The 19,965-nt window shown below is 51.0% G+C and overlaps 2 protein-coding genes across 2 annotated transcripts; one reads left to right on the top strand and one right to left on the bottom strand.

The window, feature by feature from the left end:
• The first annotated feature begins 2,304 nt into the window (after window positions 1-2,304).
• LOC117379936 (olfactory receptor 10H1-like) lies at window positions 2,305-3,039 on the top strand. The gene has a single exon (XM_033976631.1). It carries the CDS (start codon window positions 2,305-2,307, stop codon window positions 3,037-3,039), a length of 735 nt encoding a protein of 244 aa, XP_033832522.1.
• A 2,016-nt stretch (window positions 3,040-5,055) lies between these two features.
• On the bottom strand, window positions 5,056-19,734 carry arrb1 (arrestin, beta 1). Its single transcript, XM_033976632.2, has 16 exons — window positions 19,586-19,734; window positions 18,449-18,479; window positions 18,051-18,111; window positions 17,925-17,969; window positions 16,444-16,685; window positions 15,850-15,909; window positions 15,654-15,721; window positions 14,196-14,331; window positions 13,755-13,839; window positions 13,364-13,436; window positions 12,975-13,112; window positions 12,648-12,731; window positions 8,631-8,654; window positions 6,910-6,977; window positions 6,526-6,574; window positions 5,056-5,880 (listed from the first exon to the last, which is right to left on the bottom strand). Exons 1-16 carry the CDS (start codon window positions 19,603-19,605, stop codon window positions 5,778-5,780), a joined length of 1,287 nt encoding a protein of 428 aa, XP_033832523.1. The 5' UTR covers window positions 19,606-19,734; the 3' UTR covers window positions 5,056-5,777.
• Window positions 19,735-19,965: the final 231 nt, after the last annotated feature.

Raw genomic sequence — 19,965 nt, forward strand, 5'->3', positions numbered from 1 at the left:
GAGTTGGGTTCCAGAGCCCAAACTGTGTGTGGAGGTGAGGCCGACTATATCTAGCCGGAAACGCTCAACCTCCCGCACAAACTCCAGCTCCTTCCCCCCAGCGAGGTGTCATTCCATGTCCCCAGACCCAGTCTCCATGTGGGGGGATCCGGTCGTCGAGGCCCCCGCCTTCGACTGCTGCCCAGATCCTCTTGCGGGTGGTGGGTCCTTGTGAGGCCACCTGGCTCCAGGGTGGGGCCCTGGTGACGCTGGTCCGCGCGACGTAACTAGCCTTGATTGATCTCTTGTCATAAAGGTCTTCTGACCCGCTCTTAGTCTGACTCCTCCCCTTGGACCTGACCCGACCAGGGGCATGAAGCCCCCGACAACAGAACTCCCAGGATCATTCGGGCTCAAACCCTCCACCAGGTTAAGGTGTCGGTTCAGGGAGGGGTGGTCTCTTATTAATGTTCATATCTTCAGTTACAGACCCAATACTGAAATAAAATGGAGCTGGAAGCTCAGCCCATGATCACAGCTCTGTGTTTATAAAAACTATGAGCCGCTGTGGTGACATCACACTTTATATAGACTGTGGTGGACTTTGACTAAGGGTCAAATGGTGATTTTAGGTTTTACTGGACAAAGACTGGACCAAATGTTGATCCAGATCCTCCTCTGGGGCCTGGACTCAAGTCTGGACTTTTCTGATTAAAATATGAAAAAATGAAATGGTCTGCAGCCCCTGATTATGGCAGGACTATAATATTATTCAATATGAGGCCCCAGGGAAATACTTCACAGGTCTAGACCTGGTTTAGACCTGGTTTGGTCCTGGTTTAGTCCTGGTTTAGTCCTGGTTTAGTCCTGGTTTAGACCTGGTTTAGACCTGGTTTAGTCCTGGTTTAGACCTGGTTTACTCCTGGTTTAGTCTTGGTTTAGTCCTGGTTTAGTCCTGGTTTAATAATGAAAAAGACTGAATTGAATAAACACCTCAGTGGTACATCGACCAATCACAGCGCAGCGTGAGAGTGAGGTCATTGTCTCTGGGCGTCAGACACGTTTAAAAGACCTGGACCAGACCTGGACTAAACCAGGACCAAACTCAGACCGTGTGGGTCTTTGGTCCCAGAGTCCAGTCGCTCTTCACTTCAAACAGAAACAGATTTGAAGAATTTTTCTGCTCAGAACCAAAACGTTTGAATGTGATTTTGTGATTTTAAAACTTCAAAATGGACGACACATTTTTACTGAATTTTCTGAATAATTTGTTTTATAATGTAAATGTATTTGGGATGAATAACTCTTAAATGTTTGTGAATATTTGAGTGTTATTTTGCTTTTCAGAGCTTTTTACTTTCACCTCAGTGAGAGCAGGTCAATCCAAGATGGCCGCCGTGGAGGACACTCTGACCTCTGGAGTCTCTGTCCCTACGCTCTGACCTTATACATGAAGCTATTACTATTTCAGATGTGTTTGACCTCTGACCTCTGACTCTGGGATGATCTTGTGCGTGTAAATCAAACATGTGGCTGATGATTCTTCAGATTTTAACGTTTGCAGTGTTTTTATTTCACAGAATTTGGGGATTTGTTCAGGACATTTTCAACAAACACATGTACTTTATGTGGATGCTGCGTTTAGTGTGAAAACGTTTGAATGATCCGCCCAGAACAAAGAGGAGGAGTTTAGACCCAGTTTAGACCCGGTTTAGACCCGGTTTAGACCCGGTGTAGACCCGGTGTAGACCCGGTGTAGACCCGGCTTAGACCCGGTTTAGTCCTGGTTTAGTCCTGGTTTAGACCTGGTTTAGTCCTGGTTTAGATCTGGTTCTTTTACTGCTGCTCTGGTACATTTGATTTGAAAATGTCTTTTGGTTTGAGACGAGTTGAGTCGTGTGTGTTTTACATGTGTCACACACACATCTAACCCGTCCTCTGCATTTGACCCATCCTCAGTGTCTTTGGGTTAAACCTGCCAGGACCAGACTCACAGAGACACTTGGTCTGATGTGGAATGTGTCCGTGTCCTCTCTGGTCTTGGACAGCGGGTCAAATGCGTCCGTGTCGTCTCTAGTCTTGGACAGCGGGTCAAATGCGTCCGTGTCATCTCTAGTCTTGGACAGCGGGTCAAATGCGTCCGTGTCGTCTCTAGTCTTGGACAGCGTGTATGCCGGGTCGTTGGCGCCGCTGTTCTTGGCGTTGGCGTTGCTGTTGTTTTTGGGCATCGTGGCGCTGAATGTTTTCTTGGTGGCGGTCATAATAGCGCACGCCGCTCTGCACGCGCCCGTGTACGTGTTCATGTGCAGTCTGTTTCTGAACGGCATGGTAGGCGGGTCCTCGCTGCTGCCCTTCCTCCTCGCTCAGTTGTCTAACCTGACTCACCGCGTGTCCCTGACCTCCTGCGGCCTCCAGATGTTCCTGATGTACACCTACAGCAGCGTGGAGTTCTTTAACCTGGCGGCGATGGCGTATGATCGTTACGTGGCGATCTGCTTCCCCCTGAGCTACAGACAGAGGCTGAACCCGCGCACCATCGGCCTCACGCTGGGCCTCGTCTGGGGGGTCAGTCTGGGCCTCGGGGTCTTCGTGGCGACGCTGGTGAGGTCCGTGGCGTTCTGCGGAAACCGCATCCATAAGATCTACTGTAACTTCTACGACCTGAGCAGCCTGGTGTGCGCAGAGGACGCCTTTGTGGGTCCCACCATTAAAGTGATGGAGACGCTGTACATGTCCACGGCGCTGCTCGGGATGGTCGTCTTCATCGTCTTCACGTATGCGCGAATCTTAGTCGTGTGTTTCCGAGGCTCCAAACAGATGCGACAGAAGGCCGTGAGCACGTGTGCGCCCCATCTGGCCTCGCTCACCAACTACGGCCTCAGCGTGTTCCTGGAGGAGACTCAGACCAAGTTTGATGTCGGGAATCTGTCCCGAGTCTTTCAGGTTTTCCTAAGTTTGTACATCGTGATCGGACCGCCGCTGCTCAACGCTCTGCTCTACGGACTCAACATGAGCAAACTCAGGGCGGTGTGCAGAGGTCTGCTGTCTCCTAAGATCTGACCTCTGACCTCAGGCTAAGCACTCACACACGCCTCACACAAGGTTAACCACTCTGCCACAGTCACACAGGGCTAACCACTCTGCCACAGTCACACAGGGCTAACCACTCTGCCACAGTCACACAGGGCTAACCACTCTGCCACAGTTTTAATCTAAATTTAAATAATAAAATGTTTTCATTCTCTTTGTCTTTGTGTTTTTGTTAAAGGCTTAATCACAAATTCAATCCAGGAAATGTTTATTTTTGTGTGAAATGAGGCTAAAAACATTAGCTGTGTAGAGCTGATATTTGTGACATAAATGTCTATGGTGGAATGTTCTGCAGTTACTATGGAAACAGAATGCACACAATCGCAAAAACAGGCAAAAAAAAAGTCTGAAAACACATGAAAAAATCCAGAAGTGATTTGAAGATCACATTTTGAAGAGTCTGATCCGAGCGTTCATGGTCCTGAGTTTGATTTTACACAAAAAGGTGAGAGCGACTCCCTGAAAATCTGTTGGCTAATGCTAATGCTAGCTAGCGTGTGACTAACTGAAAAACTGTTATGCATTTTGGCCCTCTCTGGTAACTGTAGTTAAGTACTAAACACAATATTGAAAGTATAAATGTGCTGTACATGTGTTGACTCCTGCCACACGAGGCAATACATTTTGTCATTCCAACCTTCTCCTCTTCGTTATATTTACCTGAGAAATATCAGAAGATAAAACAAAAGGGGAGACGAGGACATTTGAACCTGCGACGGTCACGGTGCTGCTGAAGTTTGCTGCTGGTCGCGGCGCTTCAGGTGAGACGGTGCCTTTGACCAGGACCACGCCAAGGTACGCGGACTATTTACTGTGAACTTAAAGAACAAAGTAGCTTGAAAAGTGAAAGGGACTTCAAGCCACAGACCGTAGAAGCAGGACTGACCAGGACTCTCACTGAGACTGTGGCTCAGTCGGCCCCTTTGAAAATGTGGAGTGGAGCTCGTATACGGAGCGTTTAGGTTATTCTGTGGAGGACAATGACATCAAGGCTGAAAAAGTAGTGCCCACATGAGGTTAATAGGGCCGAAGACATTTAACGTGGAGATCGTGGACAAGGCGCACATGGGGTTCAAGGCACACACAAGGTTCAAGGCGCGCACAGAGTTCAAATCACGCACAGAGTTCAAATCACGCACAGAGTTCAAATCACGCACAGGGTTCAAATCACGCACAGGGTTCAAGGCGCGCACAGGGTTCAAGGCGCGCACAGGGTTCAAGGAGCACAGGGTTCAAGGAGCACAGGGTTCAAGGCGCACAGGGTTCAAGGCGCACAGGGTTCAAGGCGCGCACAGGGTTCAAGGCGCGCACAGGGTTCAAGGCGCGCACAGGGTTCAAGGCCCGCACAGGGTTCATAGGGTTCAAGGCGCACATGGGGCACACGGGGTTGAAGGCGGTCACACAGGGTTCAAAGCACACACAGGGTTCAAGGCGCACACAGGGTTCAAGGCGCGCACAGGGTTCAAGGTGCGTACACGGTTCAAGGTGCGCACAGGGTTCAAGGCGCACACGGGGCACACGGGGTTCAAGGTGCAAGCAGGGTTCAAGGTACACACAGGGTTCAAGGCACACACGGGGTTCAAATCGCGCACAGGGTTCAAGGCGCACAGGGTTCAAGGTGCGCATGGAGCACAAGGGGTTCAAAGTGCACACGGGGTTCAAGGCGTACGCAGGGTTCAAAGCACACACACTTCTCTTCATTATATTTACCTGAGGAATATGGGAAGATATAACACGGTTGACTAATGCTAGCTAGCTTGTGACTCACTGAAAACTGTTGGCTAATGCTAATGCTAATGCTAGTGCTAGCTTGTGAGTGTGGTGTTATTTGAGGGACTTGTGTATCAGCTCACATCACCTGTTGTAGTTCAGATAAGTCAGTTCTTTATGGTCAGATTGTGTTAAACTAAACTCAGATTAAAGTCTAACAGAGTCAGACAGAGCAGTGCCTCCAGTTGGACTAAAAATGAAGAGGCAGATCTTTGTGCAGTGGATGCAGTGGCACGTGTTGTCCACCAGGTGGTACTGTTTATTTCAGATGCAGCAGACACAAACAGATTTTCACAAACATCAGAATCTACAAAACCTTACAAAAATAAAGTCACAATTTTAAACTCTGTCGAACAATAATTTCACAGGAAAATGAAATATTTACAAACCAAGAAATCACAAAACGAGCAGCATCAGAAAAATTAGAAAAATCAAAAATACAGAACAAACGAGTTATATTTGTGTGGAACCTAAACCGTGCAAAAAGAAACAATGAAGAAGTGAAATAACATCAAATACACCGCACAAAAACCAGGACTAAACCAGAACTGAACCAGGACTAAACCAGGACTAAACCAGAAATGAACCAGGACTAAACCAGGACTAAACCGGGACTGAACCAGGATTGAAACCAGGACTGAACCAGGACTAAACCAGGACTAAACCGGGACTGAACCAGGATTGAAACCAGGACTGAACCAGGACTAAACCAGGACTAAACCAGGACTGAACCAGGTTTAAACTAGAACGAAGACCAAACAGGTCTCAGTTGCTCAGTAGTTGTATGTTAAAGACAATTCTTTTCCTCTGATGAAGAGTCACAAAGCACCAGGGATCAGGACTAAACCAGGACTAAACCAGGTCTAAACCAGGACTAAACCAGGTCTAAACAGTCCTACAGCGGGTCTAGGGTCCGCAGGTGGAGGGTCAGTCGGGTCCTATCTCTCCTCTGTTTTAGGGGAGTCCGCAGGCTCCTCCTCCTCGTCTTTTGCTCCAATCAGACGCTCTCGAGCGAAGTCCTCAAACACGATGTCATCGTCACTGAAATGACAGGGACAGTGAGACACCAACAGAGGGCAGCACCTGTCTGCACCTGCCACAGCTGCACCTGTCCTGGGTCAGTCCTGGTTTAGTCCTGGTTCAGTCCTGGTTTAGTCCTGGTTTAGTCCTGGTTTAGTCCTGGTTCAGTCCTGGTTTAGTCCTGGGTCAGTCCTGGTTCAGTCCTGGTTTAGTCCTGGTTTAGTCCTGGTTCAGTCCTGGTTCAGTCCTGGTTTAGTCCTGGTTTAGTCCTGGTTTAGTCCTGGTTCAGTCCTGGTTTAGTCCTGGTCTACAGACTGTGTGGACTCAGTGGAAATTGTAATGGCTCTAATGGGATTTAATGGATCCCAGAGGAACTCAGCACTTTACACCGACACACCCAGACCAGGACTAAACCAGGACTGAACCAGGACTGAACCAGGACTAGACCAGGACTAAACCAGGACTAGACCAGGACTAGACCAGGACTCAACCAGGACTAAACCAGGACTGAACCAGGACTGAACGAGGACTAGACCAGGACTAGACCAGGACTAGACCAGGACTAGACCAGGACTAGACCAGGACTGAACCAGGACTGAACCAGGACTGAACGAGGACTAAACCTGGACTAAACCAGGACTAAACCAGGACTTTGTGGAGACTCACTGTGTGTCAAACTGGATCAGGTTGGTGTCGACTGGAACTTCATCTGAGGCTGAAACACAAAAAGGTAAAATGTTAAACTGGCAAGCGGCACTGAATGACCCTCGCAGGCCACACCCCACACTCTGCTGCCCCGGTACTTCCTGTGGGCGGTGCTAACACCCCGGTCTGTGTGTTATTCATCTTATTGCCATGGCAACTCCAGGCAAATATAACATGGGCCCGCAAGGTTTTTTGATTGGGAGAAAAAAAAAAAATTCTGTAAAATTGTGGGGAGAACATCTAGAAATTCTCTATGATTGGAGGAGGAGGAGCTCTGTGGTTGGAGGAGGAGCTCTGTGGTTGGAGGAGGTGGAGTTGTGAAAGCTGCATGTGATTGGCTCTCACCGTCCCGGGGCAGGTCGTCGGGGGGTTTGGGGTGCATCAGGGTGAACGGCAACTCCACCGAGACGTCACTGAGGAAAAGAAACGGCAGATTAAAACAACAAACTTTAAAGAGGAGGTATTAAAGAGGAGGTATTTACCTCTGTGGGGTATTAAAGAGGAGGTATTTACCTCTGTGGGGTATTAAAGAGGAGGTATTTACCTCTTTGGGGCATTAAAGAGGAGGTATTTACCTCTATGGGGCATTAAAGAGGAGGTATTTACCTCTATGGGGTATTAAAGAGGAGGTATTTACCTCTGTGGGGCATTAAAGAGGAGGTATTTACCTCTGTGGGGCATTAAAGAGGAGGTATTTACCTCTATGGGGCATTAAAGAGGAGGTATTTACCTCTATGGGGCATTAAAGAGGAGGTATTTACCTCTATGGGGCATTAAAGAGGAGGTATTTACCTCTATGGGGCATTAAAGAGGAGGTATTTACCTCTGTGGGGCATTAAAGAGGAGGTATTTACCTCTGTGGGGCATTAAAGAGGAGGTATTTACCTCTGTGGGGCATTAAAGAGGAGGTATTTACCTCAATGGGGCATTAAAGAGGAGGTATTTACCTCAATGGGGCATTAAAGAGGAGGTATTTACCTCTATGGGGCATTAAAGAGGAGGTATTTACCTCTATGGGGCATTAAAGAGGAGGTATTTACCTCTATGGGGCATTAAAGAGGAGGTATTTACCTCTATGGGGCATTAAAGAGGAGGTATTTACCTCTGTGGGGCATTAAAGAGGAGGTATTTACCTCTATGGGGCATTAAAGAGGAGGTATTTACCTCTATGGGGCATTAAAGAGGAGGTATTTACCTCTATGGGGCATTAAAGAGGAGGTATTTACCTCTGTGGGGTATTAAAGAGGAGGTATTTACCTCTGTGGGGCATTAAAGAGGAGGTATTTACCTCTGTGGGGTATTAAAGAGGAGGTATTTACCTCTATGGGGCATTAAAGAGGAGGTATTTACCTCTGTGGGGCATTAAAGAGGAGGTATTTACCTCTATGGGGCATTAAAGAGGAGGTATTTACCTCTGTGGGGTATTAAAGAGGAGGTATTTACCTCTGTGGGGCATTAAAGAGGAGGTATTTACCTCTGTGGGGTATTAAAGAGGAGGTATTTACCTCTGTGGGGCATTAAAGAGGAGGTATTTACCTCTATGGGGCATTAAAGAGGAGGTATTTACCTCTGTGGGGTATTAAAGAGGAGGTATTTACCTCTGTGGGGTATTAAAGAGGAGGTATTTACCTCTGTGGGGCATTAAAGCGGAGGTATTTACCTCTATGGGGCATTAACTGTAACATATTTAGATCACTACGTTTCCTTTTAGTGTTTTGAAAATGCTATATTCACACAAAATATCATATTAACATGTTTATGACGTTTTGAGTCTCTTGTCCCTTTGCTCTCTGTGCTAAGCCCCTCCCCCTTCAGAGCACTATCACAATCAGCTGCATCGCACTAATGAAACTCCTGCACATCACACCAGGTTTGTCACGTCATAGTGCAGTTTGCGACATGTTTTTGTGTATTTATGGAGGATTGTCACGTGGAGCATGGGTGATGTAGGTTTGTGGGCGGAGCCTCGTACAGACTCGTACTGCTAACTGTAACAGTTTGTATAATACCTCCTCATTAAACATTACTTTTTCAAATGTAATTATTGAAGGAGGTTTATGTTTTACCTGGCGGCCAAATCTCCCAACAACCTGCAACAACACAACACACATGAAGTACACAGAGTATACAGAGTACTCCGGAGTGATACACAGAGTACTGCAGTTCTGGGAGAAGTAACATGACAACTGTAGTATTTATATTAGTAGTGATAGTAGCAGTAGCATTAGAAGTAGTAGTAGAAGCAATTAAAGCTGTAGCAGTACATTAGAAGTATTTGTAGTAACAGTAGTAGTAGAATTAGTATTTGCAGTAGTCGTAGTAGTAGTAGTAGTAGTAGTAGTAGTAGTAGTAATATTTGCAGTACCCCTCCTTGAACCGCCACCATAACGTGATGGAGGGTTTGAGCCCAAATGATCCTGGAGCTCTGTTGTCGGGAGCTTCATGCCCCTGGGGTCAGGTCCAGGGGGAGGAGTCAGACTAAGAGTGGGTCAGAAGACCCTCGAGACGAGGATAAAAACAAGGTCAGATACGTCGCCTGGACCCGGTCGGACTCAACACGGAGGAACGACGTGGGGCCGTCCTCACGTGGACACAACACCTGCCCCTCATCTGTGAGGGGCGGGAGCAGAGAGAACCGGGCGGCAGTCGAAGGCGGGGGCCTCAACAACCGGATCTCCAGACATGGAGACTGGCTCTGGGGACATGGAATGACACCTCGCTGGGGGGAGGAGCCTGACTGGATATAGTCGGCGTCACCTCCTTGAGCAGCTCGGGCTCTGGACCCCAACTCCTTGAGAAGGGCTGAACCAGGAGTGGGCAAAGTTTTTAACACACGGCACCTGTCGTCTCTACCGTTCTTTTAAAAACACACCTTTGGAGAAAGGCTTGCTAACTTTTGCTAATTTGAAGCCAGCAAAAACACTTGCCATGGTTCTTGACTCTTGAATCGCCATTTGAAGGTGAACAAAATGTTGCTGAGTCTGTAAATTGGCTGCCTCTGAGCCGTAGCCGCCCGTTCCTGCGTTGACTGCTTGCTAGCGTAGTTAGCGTGCTTTGTAGCAAAGTGACGGCTTATATTGTTCTCTTTGAAAACCACAACAGTTTCTTGTCACATCAGGCACAGCCTTTGATCGGACTTCAGTGAAAAAATATTGTTGTCCGTTCTGTATTAAAAACTCGGCGCTCACTGTCTACTTTTCTTTTCTTTGAGAAGTTCATTTTTGCAGAAGGGCTGATAAGAGAATAAGAGTAACACACGAACAAGGCTGATGTAGCTGAAGTGCGCCATCTTTTGAGGAAACGTTGGCATTACAGGGGAAAGGTAAATTAAACAAGGTTTACCCTGATCCTACTATAATATAAGTTGGTCACGTTCACGGGGCTGGATTAATAAACCAAAAGGGCCGTGTAGTTTGCCCAAGTCTGGGCTGGACTCTCCATTTCTCTGGTGTTGCCCGTGGGGAGCAGCAGTGAGCTGCTTATTGCCCCACAGCTCAGCCGTCACATGTTGGAGTTCACCCCAGTGAACGAGAGGGTCATGTCCCTGCACCCTCGGGTCGGGGACAGGTCTCTGTGTTGTGGCGGCCTACAAGCTGAACAGCAGTGCAGAGTACCTGGCCTTCTTGGAGTCACTAGAAGGGGTACTAGACAGTGCACTGTCCAGGGACTCCATTGTTCTACTTGTGAAATTCACGTCCATGTGGGCAACGACAGTGAAACTTGGAGGAGCGTGATCACGAAGAAAGTCCTCCCTGATCTGAACCCGAGTTGTGTTCTGTTATTGTTCTTCTGAGCTAGTGACAGTTTGTCCATAACAAACACCATGTTCGAGCACAAGGTCCATCACTGCACGTGGCACCAGGACACCATAGGTCAGAGGCCAATGATCGACTTGTTGTTGTCATGTCATCTCATCTCTGGCCACGTGTATTGGACACTCGGGTGAAGAGAGGGGCTGAGCTGTAGAGCACCACCTGGTGGTGAGTGGGATCCACTGGCAGAGGAGGAAGCCGGACAGACCTGGCAGGCCTAAGTGCATCATGAGGGTCTGTTGGGAACACCTGGTGGAGCCTTCTGTCAGGGGGTCTTCAACTCACACCTCCGGAAGAGTTTCTCCCTGATCCCAGGGGAAGCTGGGGCCATGTTCTCCACCTCTATTGTCGATGCGGCCGCTCGTAGCTGTGGTCGTAAGGTCTGCGGGGCTTGTCGCGGAAGTAAGGGATGCCGTCAGGCTGAAGGAGTCCTATCAAGTCTTGTTGGCTTGTGGGACTCCTGAGGCAGCTGAGTACCGGCAGGCCAAGCTGCTCATGCTGTCGCAGTGGGAGGAGTTCAGGGAGGCCATGGAGGAGGACTATCGGACGGCCTCTAAGAGATTCTGGCAAACCGTCTGACGCCTCAGGAGGAGGAAGCAGTGCTTCACCAACACCGTTTACAGTGCGGGCGGAGAGCTGCTGACCTTGACTGGGGATGGGGCAGTGGAAGGAATAATTTGAAGATCTCCTCAATCCCATCATCACGTCTTCTGAGGAGGAAGCAGAGACTGGGGACCCTGAGGTGGACTCATCCATTACCCTGGCTGAAGTCACTGAGATGGTTAAAGCTTCTCGGTGGCAAGACTCCAAGGGTGGACGAGATCCGTCCTGAGTACCTCAAGTCCCTGGACGTTGTGGGTCTTGGCTGATACGTCTCTGCAACATCACGTGGCAGTCTGGGACAGTGATTCTGGACTGGCACACCAGGGTGGTGGTCCCTCTGTTTAAGAAGGGAGACCGGAGGGTGTGTTCCAACTACAGGGGAATCACACTTCTCAGCCTTCCCGGTAAGGTCTACTCTAGGGACTAGAGAGGAGAATCCGACCGATAATCCAACCTCAGATCCAGGAGCAGCAGTGTGGTTTTAGTCCTGCTTGTGGAACACTGGACCAGCTCTATACTCTCCATAAGGTCCTCAAGGGCTCATGAAGTTTACCCAACCAGTCCACATGTGTTTTGTGGATTTGGAGAAGGTATTCGACCGTGTCCCTCGTGGTGTCCTTTGGGGGGCGCTCTGGGAGTATGGGGTCTGGGGCTCTTTGCTAAGGGCTGTCCGGTCCCTGTATGACCGGAGCAGGAGCTGTGTCTCTGCAGTGAGTCAGACCTGCTCCTGGTGCAGGTTGGACTCAGGGCTGCACTTTGTCACTGGGTCTGTTCATTATATTTATGGACAGAATTTCTAGGCGCAGCCAGGGGCCGGAGGGGGTCTGGTTCAGGGGCCAGAGGGGTCTGGTTTGGGAACCACAGGATTTCATCTCTGCTGTTTGCAGATGATGTTGTCCTGATGCTTCATCGAGTCAGGACCTGCGGCTGAGATGAAAATCAGCTCCTCCAAATCCGAGGCCATGATTCCCGACCAAAAAAGGTGACGTCCTCTACAGGTGGTGATGAGTCTTTGACTCAAGTGGAGCAGTTCAAGTATCTCAGGGTCTTGTCTCGACTGAGGGGAGGATGGAGCGTGAGATTGACAGTTGGATCAGTGTCTGCAGTGATGTTGTCTCTGTATCTTTTGTTGTGGTGAAGAAGGAGCTGAGTCCAAAGACAAAGCTCTCGATTTACCTCAGTCTACGTTCCTGCCCTCATCTATGGATCGCAGATACAAGCGGCTGAAACGTATTTCCTCCGCAGGGTGGCCGGGCGCTCCCTTAGAGATAGGGTGAGGAGCTCACACTGGAGAGCTCGGAGTAGAGCCCTTGCTCCTACACGTGTAGAGGAACCAGTTGAGGTGGCAGTTCAGGATGCCTCCTGGACGCCTCCCTGGGGAGGTGTTTATGTCCCACCGGGAGGAGGCCCCGGGGAAGACCCAGGACACGCTGGAGGGACTATGTCTCTCTGGCCTGGGAACACTTAGGGGTCCCACCGGAGGAGCTGGAGGAAGTGTCTGGGGTGAGGGAAGTCTGGGACTCCCTGCTTAGACTGATGCCCCGTGACCCGGCCCCGGATAAGAGGAAGAACATGGACGGATGGAGTAGTAGTAGTATAAGTAGTAGTAGTAGTATAAGTAGTAGTAGTATTTGTAGTAGTAGTATTTGCAGTATTTGCAGTACTGACCCTCCTCTGGACACGATGAGTTTGACTTTGACTCTGTACGACACGATAATTCCCAGGATCTCTTTGTTTGCCCCGTCTCGCAATCTGCACCAGAGTACAAATTGTAAAGTATTAGTACTATAGTAGTACTGCACCAGACCACATGCAGTTAATAAAGTACTACTATCAGAGCACTATTACTATAGTAGCAGTCCACTATAGTATGTACAGTATATACTATACTATACTCCCACTACTATAGTAGTACTACTATAGCACTTGAGGTCAGGTTGGTGCAGTAGTCGTATTCGTAGTAGTATTTCCAGTATCTGTAGTAATAGTACTCACAGAGTACTTGAGGCCAGGTTGGTGTCTTCGTGGCGCAGTTTTCCGTCCAGGGCGAGGCCGCGTTTCTCTCGATTATTCGCCAAAAACGGTGTCAGAGTGAAAACCTTACACAGCGTCGAGCTGGGCGCCACGATGTCACTAAAGTACACGAAAGTACCACAAAAAGTACACAAGAGTACACTCATGAAGTACACAGCATTGAGCTGGGCGCCACGATGTCAGTAAAGTACACAAAAGTACACAATAAATACACATAATATTACACATCCACAAATGTAATGCAGTACACAAAGGTACACAAAAATACACACAGAAGTATACACAAAAGACATAAAGTACAGATGCCCTCCCTGTGTGTCAGATTGTGTCAGATGCCCTCCCACACTCACTCGGTCTCCTCTGAGGCCACAGGACACTTGTACTGAGCCGTGTTGAACAAACAGATGTCAGCGAACTGTCGCACTGTGAACGAGAGAGACCAGGTTAGTCCTGGTCTAGTCCTGGTCTCGTCCTGGTTCAGTCCTGGTCTAGTCCTGGTCTCGTCCTGGTTCAGTCCTGGTCTAGTCCTGGTCTCGTCCTGGTCTAGTCCTGGTCTAGTCTTGGTCTAGTCCTGGTCTAGTCCTGGTGTCGTCCTGGTTCAGTCCTGGTCTAGTCCTGGTCTAGTCCTGGTCTCGTCCTGGTTCAGTCCTGGTCTCGTCCTGGTCTAGTCCTGGTCTCGTCCTGGTCTCGTCCTGGTTCAGTCCTGGTCTCGTCCTGGTCTAGTCCTGGTCTCGTCCTGACCTGAGACCTTGATTCTTCTCACAGTCTTGTTGGTGTTGTTGGTCACGTGGACGTTCACACTGATGGGTTCTCCGTGATAATAAACCTGCAGAACATCAGAGGACCTGTGTTTGGACATGTGGTGGGGGAGTACCTGTAATGGGGCAGTACCTATGTTAGGGGGAGTAAGTGTGTTGGGAGAGTACTGCTGCTGCTGTTGGTGCAGTACCCGTGTTGGGGGAGTGTGCACATGTTGGGAGAGTACCCGTGTTGGGGGAGTGTGCACATGTTGGGAGAGTACCCGTGTTGGGGGAGTGTGCACATGTTGGGCGAGTACCCGTGTTGGGGGAGTGTGCACATGTTGGGAGAGTACCCGTGTTGGGGGAGTGTGCACATGTTGGGAGAGTACCCGTGTTGGGGGAGTGTGCACATGTTGGGAGAGTACCCGTGTTGGGGGAGTACCTGCTTGTCCAGCGAGGCCTCCAGGTGCAGAGGTTTGTCTGACATGAGGAACAGTCGGGTGGTCTCAGCCATGGGCTGAGGTCCAGGCTTCTCCGGAGCGTACTGGACTTTACGGATCACCAGACGCACGGAGTTTCTAAGACCAAGACCAGGATTAGACCAGAGACCAGACCAGAGACCAGAGACCAGACCAGACCAGAGACCAGAGACCAGAGACCAGACCAGAGACCAGAGACCAGAGACCAGACCAGAGACCAGAGACCAGAGACCAGAGACCAGAGACCAGACCAGAGACCAGAGACCAGACCAGAGACCAGACCAGAGACCAGAGACCAGAGACCAGACCAGAGACCAGAGACCAGACCAGAGACCAGAGACCAGACCAGAGACCAGAGACCAGAGACCAGAGACCAGACCAGAGACCAGAGACCAGACCAGAGACCAGACCAGAGACCAGAGACCAGACCAGAGACCAGACCAGAGACCAGAGACCAGAGACCAGACCAGAGACCAGAGACCAGACCAGAGACCAGAGACCAGACCAGAGACCAGAGACCAGAGACCAGAGACCAGACCAGAGACCAGAGACCAGACCAGAGACCAGACCAGAGACCAGACCAGAGACCAGACCAGAGACCAGAGACCAGACCAGAGACCAGAGACCAGACCAGAGACCAGAGACCAGAGACCAGAGACCAGACCAGAGACCAGAGACCAGAGACCAGACCAGAGACCAGAGACCAGAGACCAGAGACCAGACCAGAGACCAGAGACCAGACCAGAGACCAGACCAGAGACCAGACCAGAGACCAGACCAGAGACCAGAGACCAGACCAGAGACCAGAGACCAGACCAGAGACCAGACCAGAGACCAGACCAGAGACCAGAGACCAGAGACCAGAGACCAGACCAGAGACCAGAGACCAGAGACCAGACCAGAGACCAGACCAGAGACCAGAGACCAGAGACCAGACCAGAGACCAGAGACCAGACCAGAGACCAGAGACCAGACCAGAGACCAGACCAGAGACCAGAGACCAGAGACCAGAGACCAGACCAGAGACCAGACCAGAGACCAGAGACCAGAGACCAGACCAGAGACCAGAGACCAGACCAGAGACCAGAGACCAGACCAGAGACCAGACCAGAGACCAGAGACCAGAGACCAGACCAGAGACCAGACCAGAGACCAGAGACCAGACCAGAGACCAGAGACCAGAGACCAGACCAGAGACCAGAGACCAGAGACCAGACCAGAGACCAGAGACCAGAGACCAGAGACCAGACCAGAGACCAGACCAGAGACCAGACCAGAGACCAGAGACCAGACCAGAGACCAGACCAGAGACCAGAGACCAGACCAGAGACCAGACCAGAGACCAGACCAGAGACCAGAGACCAGACCAGAGACCAGACCAGAGACCAGAGACCAGACCAGATCAGGTTCAGAGAACTTACCTTTTGTGGATCTTCTCCTCTGGATTTTCTGCACAAAATGCCTTCACCTCAAAGTCGACTCCACAGGCCTGAAACAAGACCAGACAAAAAACAGGACTAAACCAGGACTAAACCAGGACTGAACAAGGACTAAACCAGGACTGAACAAGGACTAAACCAGGACTGAACCAGGACTGAACCAGGTCCACAGACGTACCTTCCCTGTATCCTCGGGTCCCGGCTGCAGAGTGACGGAGCAGGGCAGGTTCAGGGGGATCTGAGAACCAGAAAGAAACAACACCAGGACTAAACCAGGACCAAACCAGGACCAGACCAGGACCAGACCAGGACCAGACCAAGACCAGACCAGGACCAGACCAGGACCAGACCAGGACCAGACCAAGACCAGACCAGGACCAGACCAGGACCAGGACCAGACCAGGACCAGACCAGGACCAGACCAGGACCAGACCAGGACCAGACCAGGACCAGACCAGGACCAGACCAGGACCAGACCAAGACCAGACCAGGACCAGACCAGGACCAGGACCAGACCAGGACCAGACCAGGACCAGACCAGGACCAGACCAGGACCAGACCAGGACCAGACCAGGACCAGGTCTAGACAAGCTGAATCTGTGTTGAACGGCTCTGAATCGTTTGAATGTCATCTGTCCTGACCAATCACAGAGCAGGACAGAGTTTTGGGCGGAGCCAAATGAACCCAAACAAACGTGGCAGTTCGGACTCGACTGGGACCCGATCTGGCTCCAGCCGGGTACTCCTGACTGGTGCCTTGTGTGGGGAGTACCTGGAAGGTGAAGGGGTGGGCGTGGTCTCCCAGCTTCTTGATGAGTCTCTCCTGTAGTCGGGTCAGAGGGCGGTGCTCCTCGGGGTTCTCCGGGTGCTCCTCGGGGTTCTCTGGGTTCTCCTCAGGGTTCTCCGCGGGGAACACCTGGACACTGGCTACGAACAGGTCTTTGCGGAACGTCAACCCGAGGACGTCCAGGTCCTCCCGACCGTAACGGAACGCACAGGTGAGAGAGACGAAGACTACGACAGAGGAAAGGTCAAAGGTCAATCCACCATCTGACCCTCCTCTCCTCCTCTCTCCTCCTCCTCTCTCCACTCCTCCTCTCCTCTCCTCCTCTCTCCTTCTCCTCTCCTCCTCTCCTCCTCCTCCTCTCCTCCTCGTCCCCCTCCTCTCCTCCTCCTCTCCCTCCTCCTCCCCCTCTCCCCCTCTCCTCCTCCTCTCCTCCTCCTCCTCCTCTCTCCTCCTCCTCCCCCTCTCCCCCTCTCCCCCTCTCCTCCTCCTCTCCTCCTCCTCTCCTCCTCCTCTCTCCTCCTCCTCTCCTCCTCTCCTCCTCCTCCTCTCTCCTCCTCCTCTCCTCCTCTCCTCCTCCTCTCTCCCCCTCTCCTCCTCCTCCTCCTCTCTCCTCCTCCTCCCCCTCTCCCCCTCTCCCCCTCTCCTCCTCCTCTCCTCCTCCTCTCTCCTCCTCCTCTCCTCTGACCCCTCTCCTCCTCCCCTCTCCTTCCCTCTCCTCCTCCTCTCCTCCTCCTCTCCTCTTCTCTCCTCCTCTGCTCTTCTCTCCTCCTCTGCTCCTCCTCTCCTCCTCCTCTCTCCCCCTCTCCTCCTCCTCTCCCCCTCTCCTCCTCCTCTCCCCCTCTCCCCCTCTCCTCCTCCTCTCTCCTCCTCCTCTCCTCCTCCTCTCCTCCTCTCCTCCTCCTCTCTCCCCCTCTCCTCCTCCTCTCCCCCTCTCCCCCTCTCCTCCTCCTCTCCCCCTCTCCCCCTCTCCTCCTCCTCTCTCCTCCTCCTCTCCTCCCCCCTCTCCTCCTCTCCTCCTCCCCCTCTCCTCCTCCTCTCTCCTCCTCTCCTCTCCTCCTCCTCCTCTCCTCCTCCTCTCCTCGTCCTCCTCCTCCTCACTCCTACTCTCCTCCTCCTCTCCTCCTTTCTCCTCCTCCTCCCCCTCTCCTCCTCCTCCTCGTCCTCCTCTCCTCCTCCTCTCTCCTCCTCCTCCCCCTCTCCCCCTCTCCTCCTCCTCTCTCCTCCTCCTCTCCCCCTCTCCTCCTTTCCCTCCTCCTCCCCCTCTCCCCCTCTCCCCCTCTCCTCCTCCTCCTCCTCTCTCCTCCTCCTCCCCCTCTCCCCCTCTCCTCCTCCTCTCCTCCTCTCCTCCTCCTCTCCTCCTCCCCCTCTCCTCCTCCTCCTCCTCTCCTCCTCCTCTCCTCCTCCTCTCCTCCTCTCCTCCTCCTCTCCTCCTCTCCTCCTCCTCTCTCCTCCTCTCCTCCTCTCACCTTTCCTCTCTTTCAGATATTCTGGGTCGATCAAAACGACTCCGTCTGAAAAACAAAACATCTTCAGGTTTGATTTTATTTCATTTTAATTTTAAATCTTATTTTTCTCATGTTTCATGTTTTTACCGACAGGTTCCACCTGATCCACCTGGTCCACGAAGTCCCGCCTCCCCAAGTACACCGTCAGCTGACCGAGCACAGCCAATCAGAGGACAGGAGCCACCAACCGGCCAATCAGAGGACAGGAGCCACCGACCGGCCAATCAGAGGACAGGAGCCACCGACCGGCCAATCAGAGGACAGGAGCCACCGACCGACCAATCAGAGGACAGGAGCCACCGACCGGCCAATCAGAGGACAGGAGCCACCAACCGGCCAATCAGAGGGAGACAAAAAAACAAACAGTGAAAAAAGGAACAGCCAAATACAGAAGAGAAGAAAAAGAGACAGACACCAGGCAATCAGAATGAGCCAATCAGAGGAGGGAAGACTTCAGAATGAGCCAATCAGAGGAGGGGGCGTACCTTTCCATTGGGACTGGCCTTTTTGAAGACTCTGGAACACAAAGAATTAAACGTAGTGAGACACGATCTAATAGTCCTGGTTTAGACCTGGTTTAGTCCTGGTTTAGTCCTGGTTTAAACCTGGTTTAGTCCTGGTTTAGACCTGGTTTAGTCCTGGTTTAGTCCTGGTTTAGTCCTGGTTTAATCCTGGTTTAATCCTGGTATAGTCCTGGTTTAGTCCTGGTTTAGTCCTGGTTTAGTCCTGGTTTAGTCCTGGTTTAATCCTGGTTTAGTCCTGGTTTAGTCCTGGTTTAGTCCTGGTTTAATCCTGGTTTAGTCCTGGTTTAGTCCTGGTTTAGTCCTGGTTTAGTTCTGGTTTGGTCTACGTCAGGCCGTGATGTTTGTGTCGTCGTAAATTTGTGAAAAATCAAATTGAACCTGAAGCCGTTTCCTGTTTCACTAATGCACATGAAAATATAATGAGACAACTGGACTAGACCAGGACTAGACCAGGACTAGACCAGGACTAGACCAGGACTAGACCAGGACTAGACCAGGACTGGACCTGGACTGGAGCTGGACTGGACCTGGTTTAGACTGGTTGAGTCCTGGTCTAGTCCTGGTTTAGTCCAAGTTTAGTCCTGGTTTAGTCCTGGCCTAGTCCTGGTTTAGTCCTGGTTTAGTCCTGGTTTAGTCCTGGTTTAGTTCTAGTTTAGTCCAGGTCTGGAAGTTGCTGAGTTTGGAGTTTCCTGAGATCGATCTGAAGAAGCCTCTTCAGTAGAGTACTGCTCTAACACTACTGCATTAGTACAAGTACTATAGTATTAGTACTATAGTATTAGTACTATAGTACTAATACTACTGTTACTGCTGTTGTTGGGTAATCTACTCTGATCTGAACACAAACCCAGGCTCATTTCAAAAGGAAAAAACAGGATTCAACTGGAACGAAACCAAGATTAAGGAATACTAATCCAGACTGAAGTGAGTCTAAACCAGGACTAAACCAGGACTAAACCAGGACTAAACCAGGACTAAACCAGGACTAAACCAGGACTAAACCAGGTCTGAACCAGGTCTGAACCAGGACTAAGAGGTCTCGAGGCAGCCATCTTTCTGAGTGTGATGTGATGAATAAATGGACAGAAACAGACGTACCTCGTTCCTTTGTCTCCCATGGCGACGGACGAGTCCAGACCAGAGTCCAGACCAGAGACCGGACCGAGGACTAGACCAGAGACCAGAGCAGAGACAAGAGCACAGACCACAGCAGATCCGCGTGCAGAGCGAGGAGACGAGGAGAGGAGACAAATGAGGAGTGAGGAGAGGAGACGAGAGAGGAAGGATGCGGTCGCCGTGGAAACAGGCATCCTCCTCCCTCCTCCCCTCCCCACACTGAGACTCTGAGACTCAGGCCCGGACCTGGTTCATGTTTCATGTTTCTAGGCCGGTTCATCTCTCTGGGCCGGTCCATCTCTCTGGGCTGGTCCATCTCTCTGGGCCGGTTCATCTCTCTGGGCCGGTCCATCTCTCTGGGC

Source organism: Periophthalmus magnuspinnatus, chromosome 13 (assembly GCF_009829125.3).
Source record: "Periophthalmus magnuspinnatus isolate fPerMag1 chromosome 13, fPerMag1.2.pri, whole genome shotgun sequence".
Taxonomy (NCBI): Eukaryota; Metazoa; Chordata; class Actinopteri; order Gobiiformes; family Gobiidae; genus Periophthalmus; species Periophthalmus magnuspinnatus.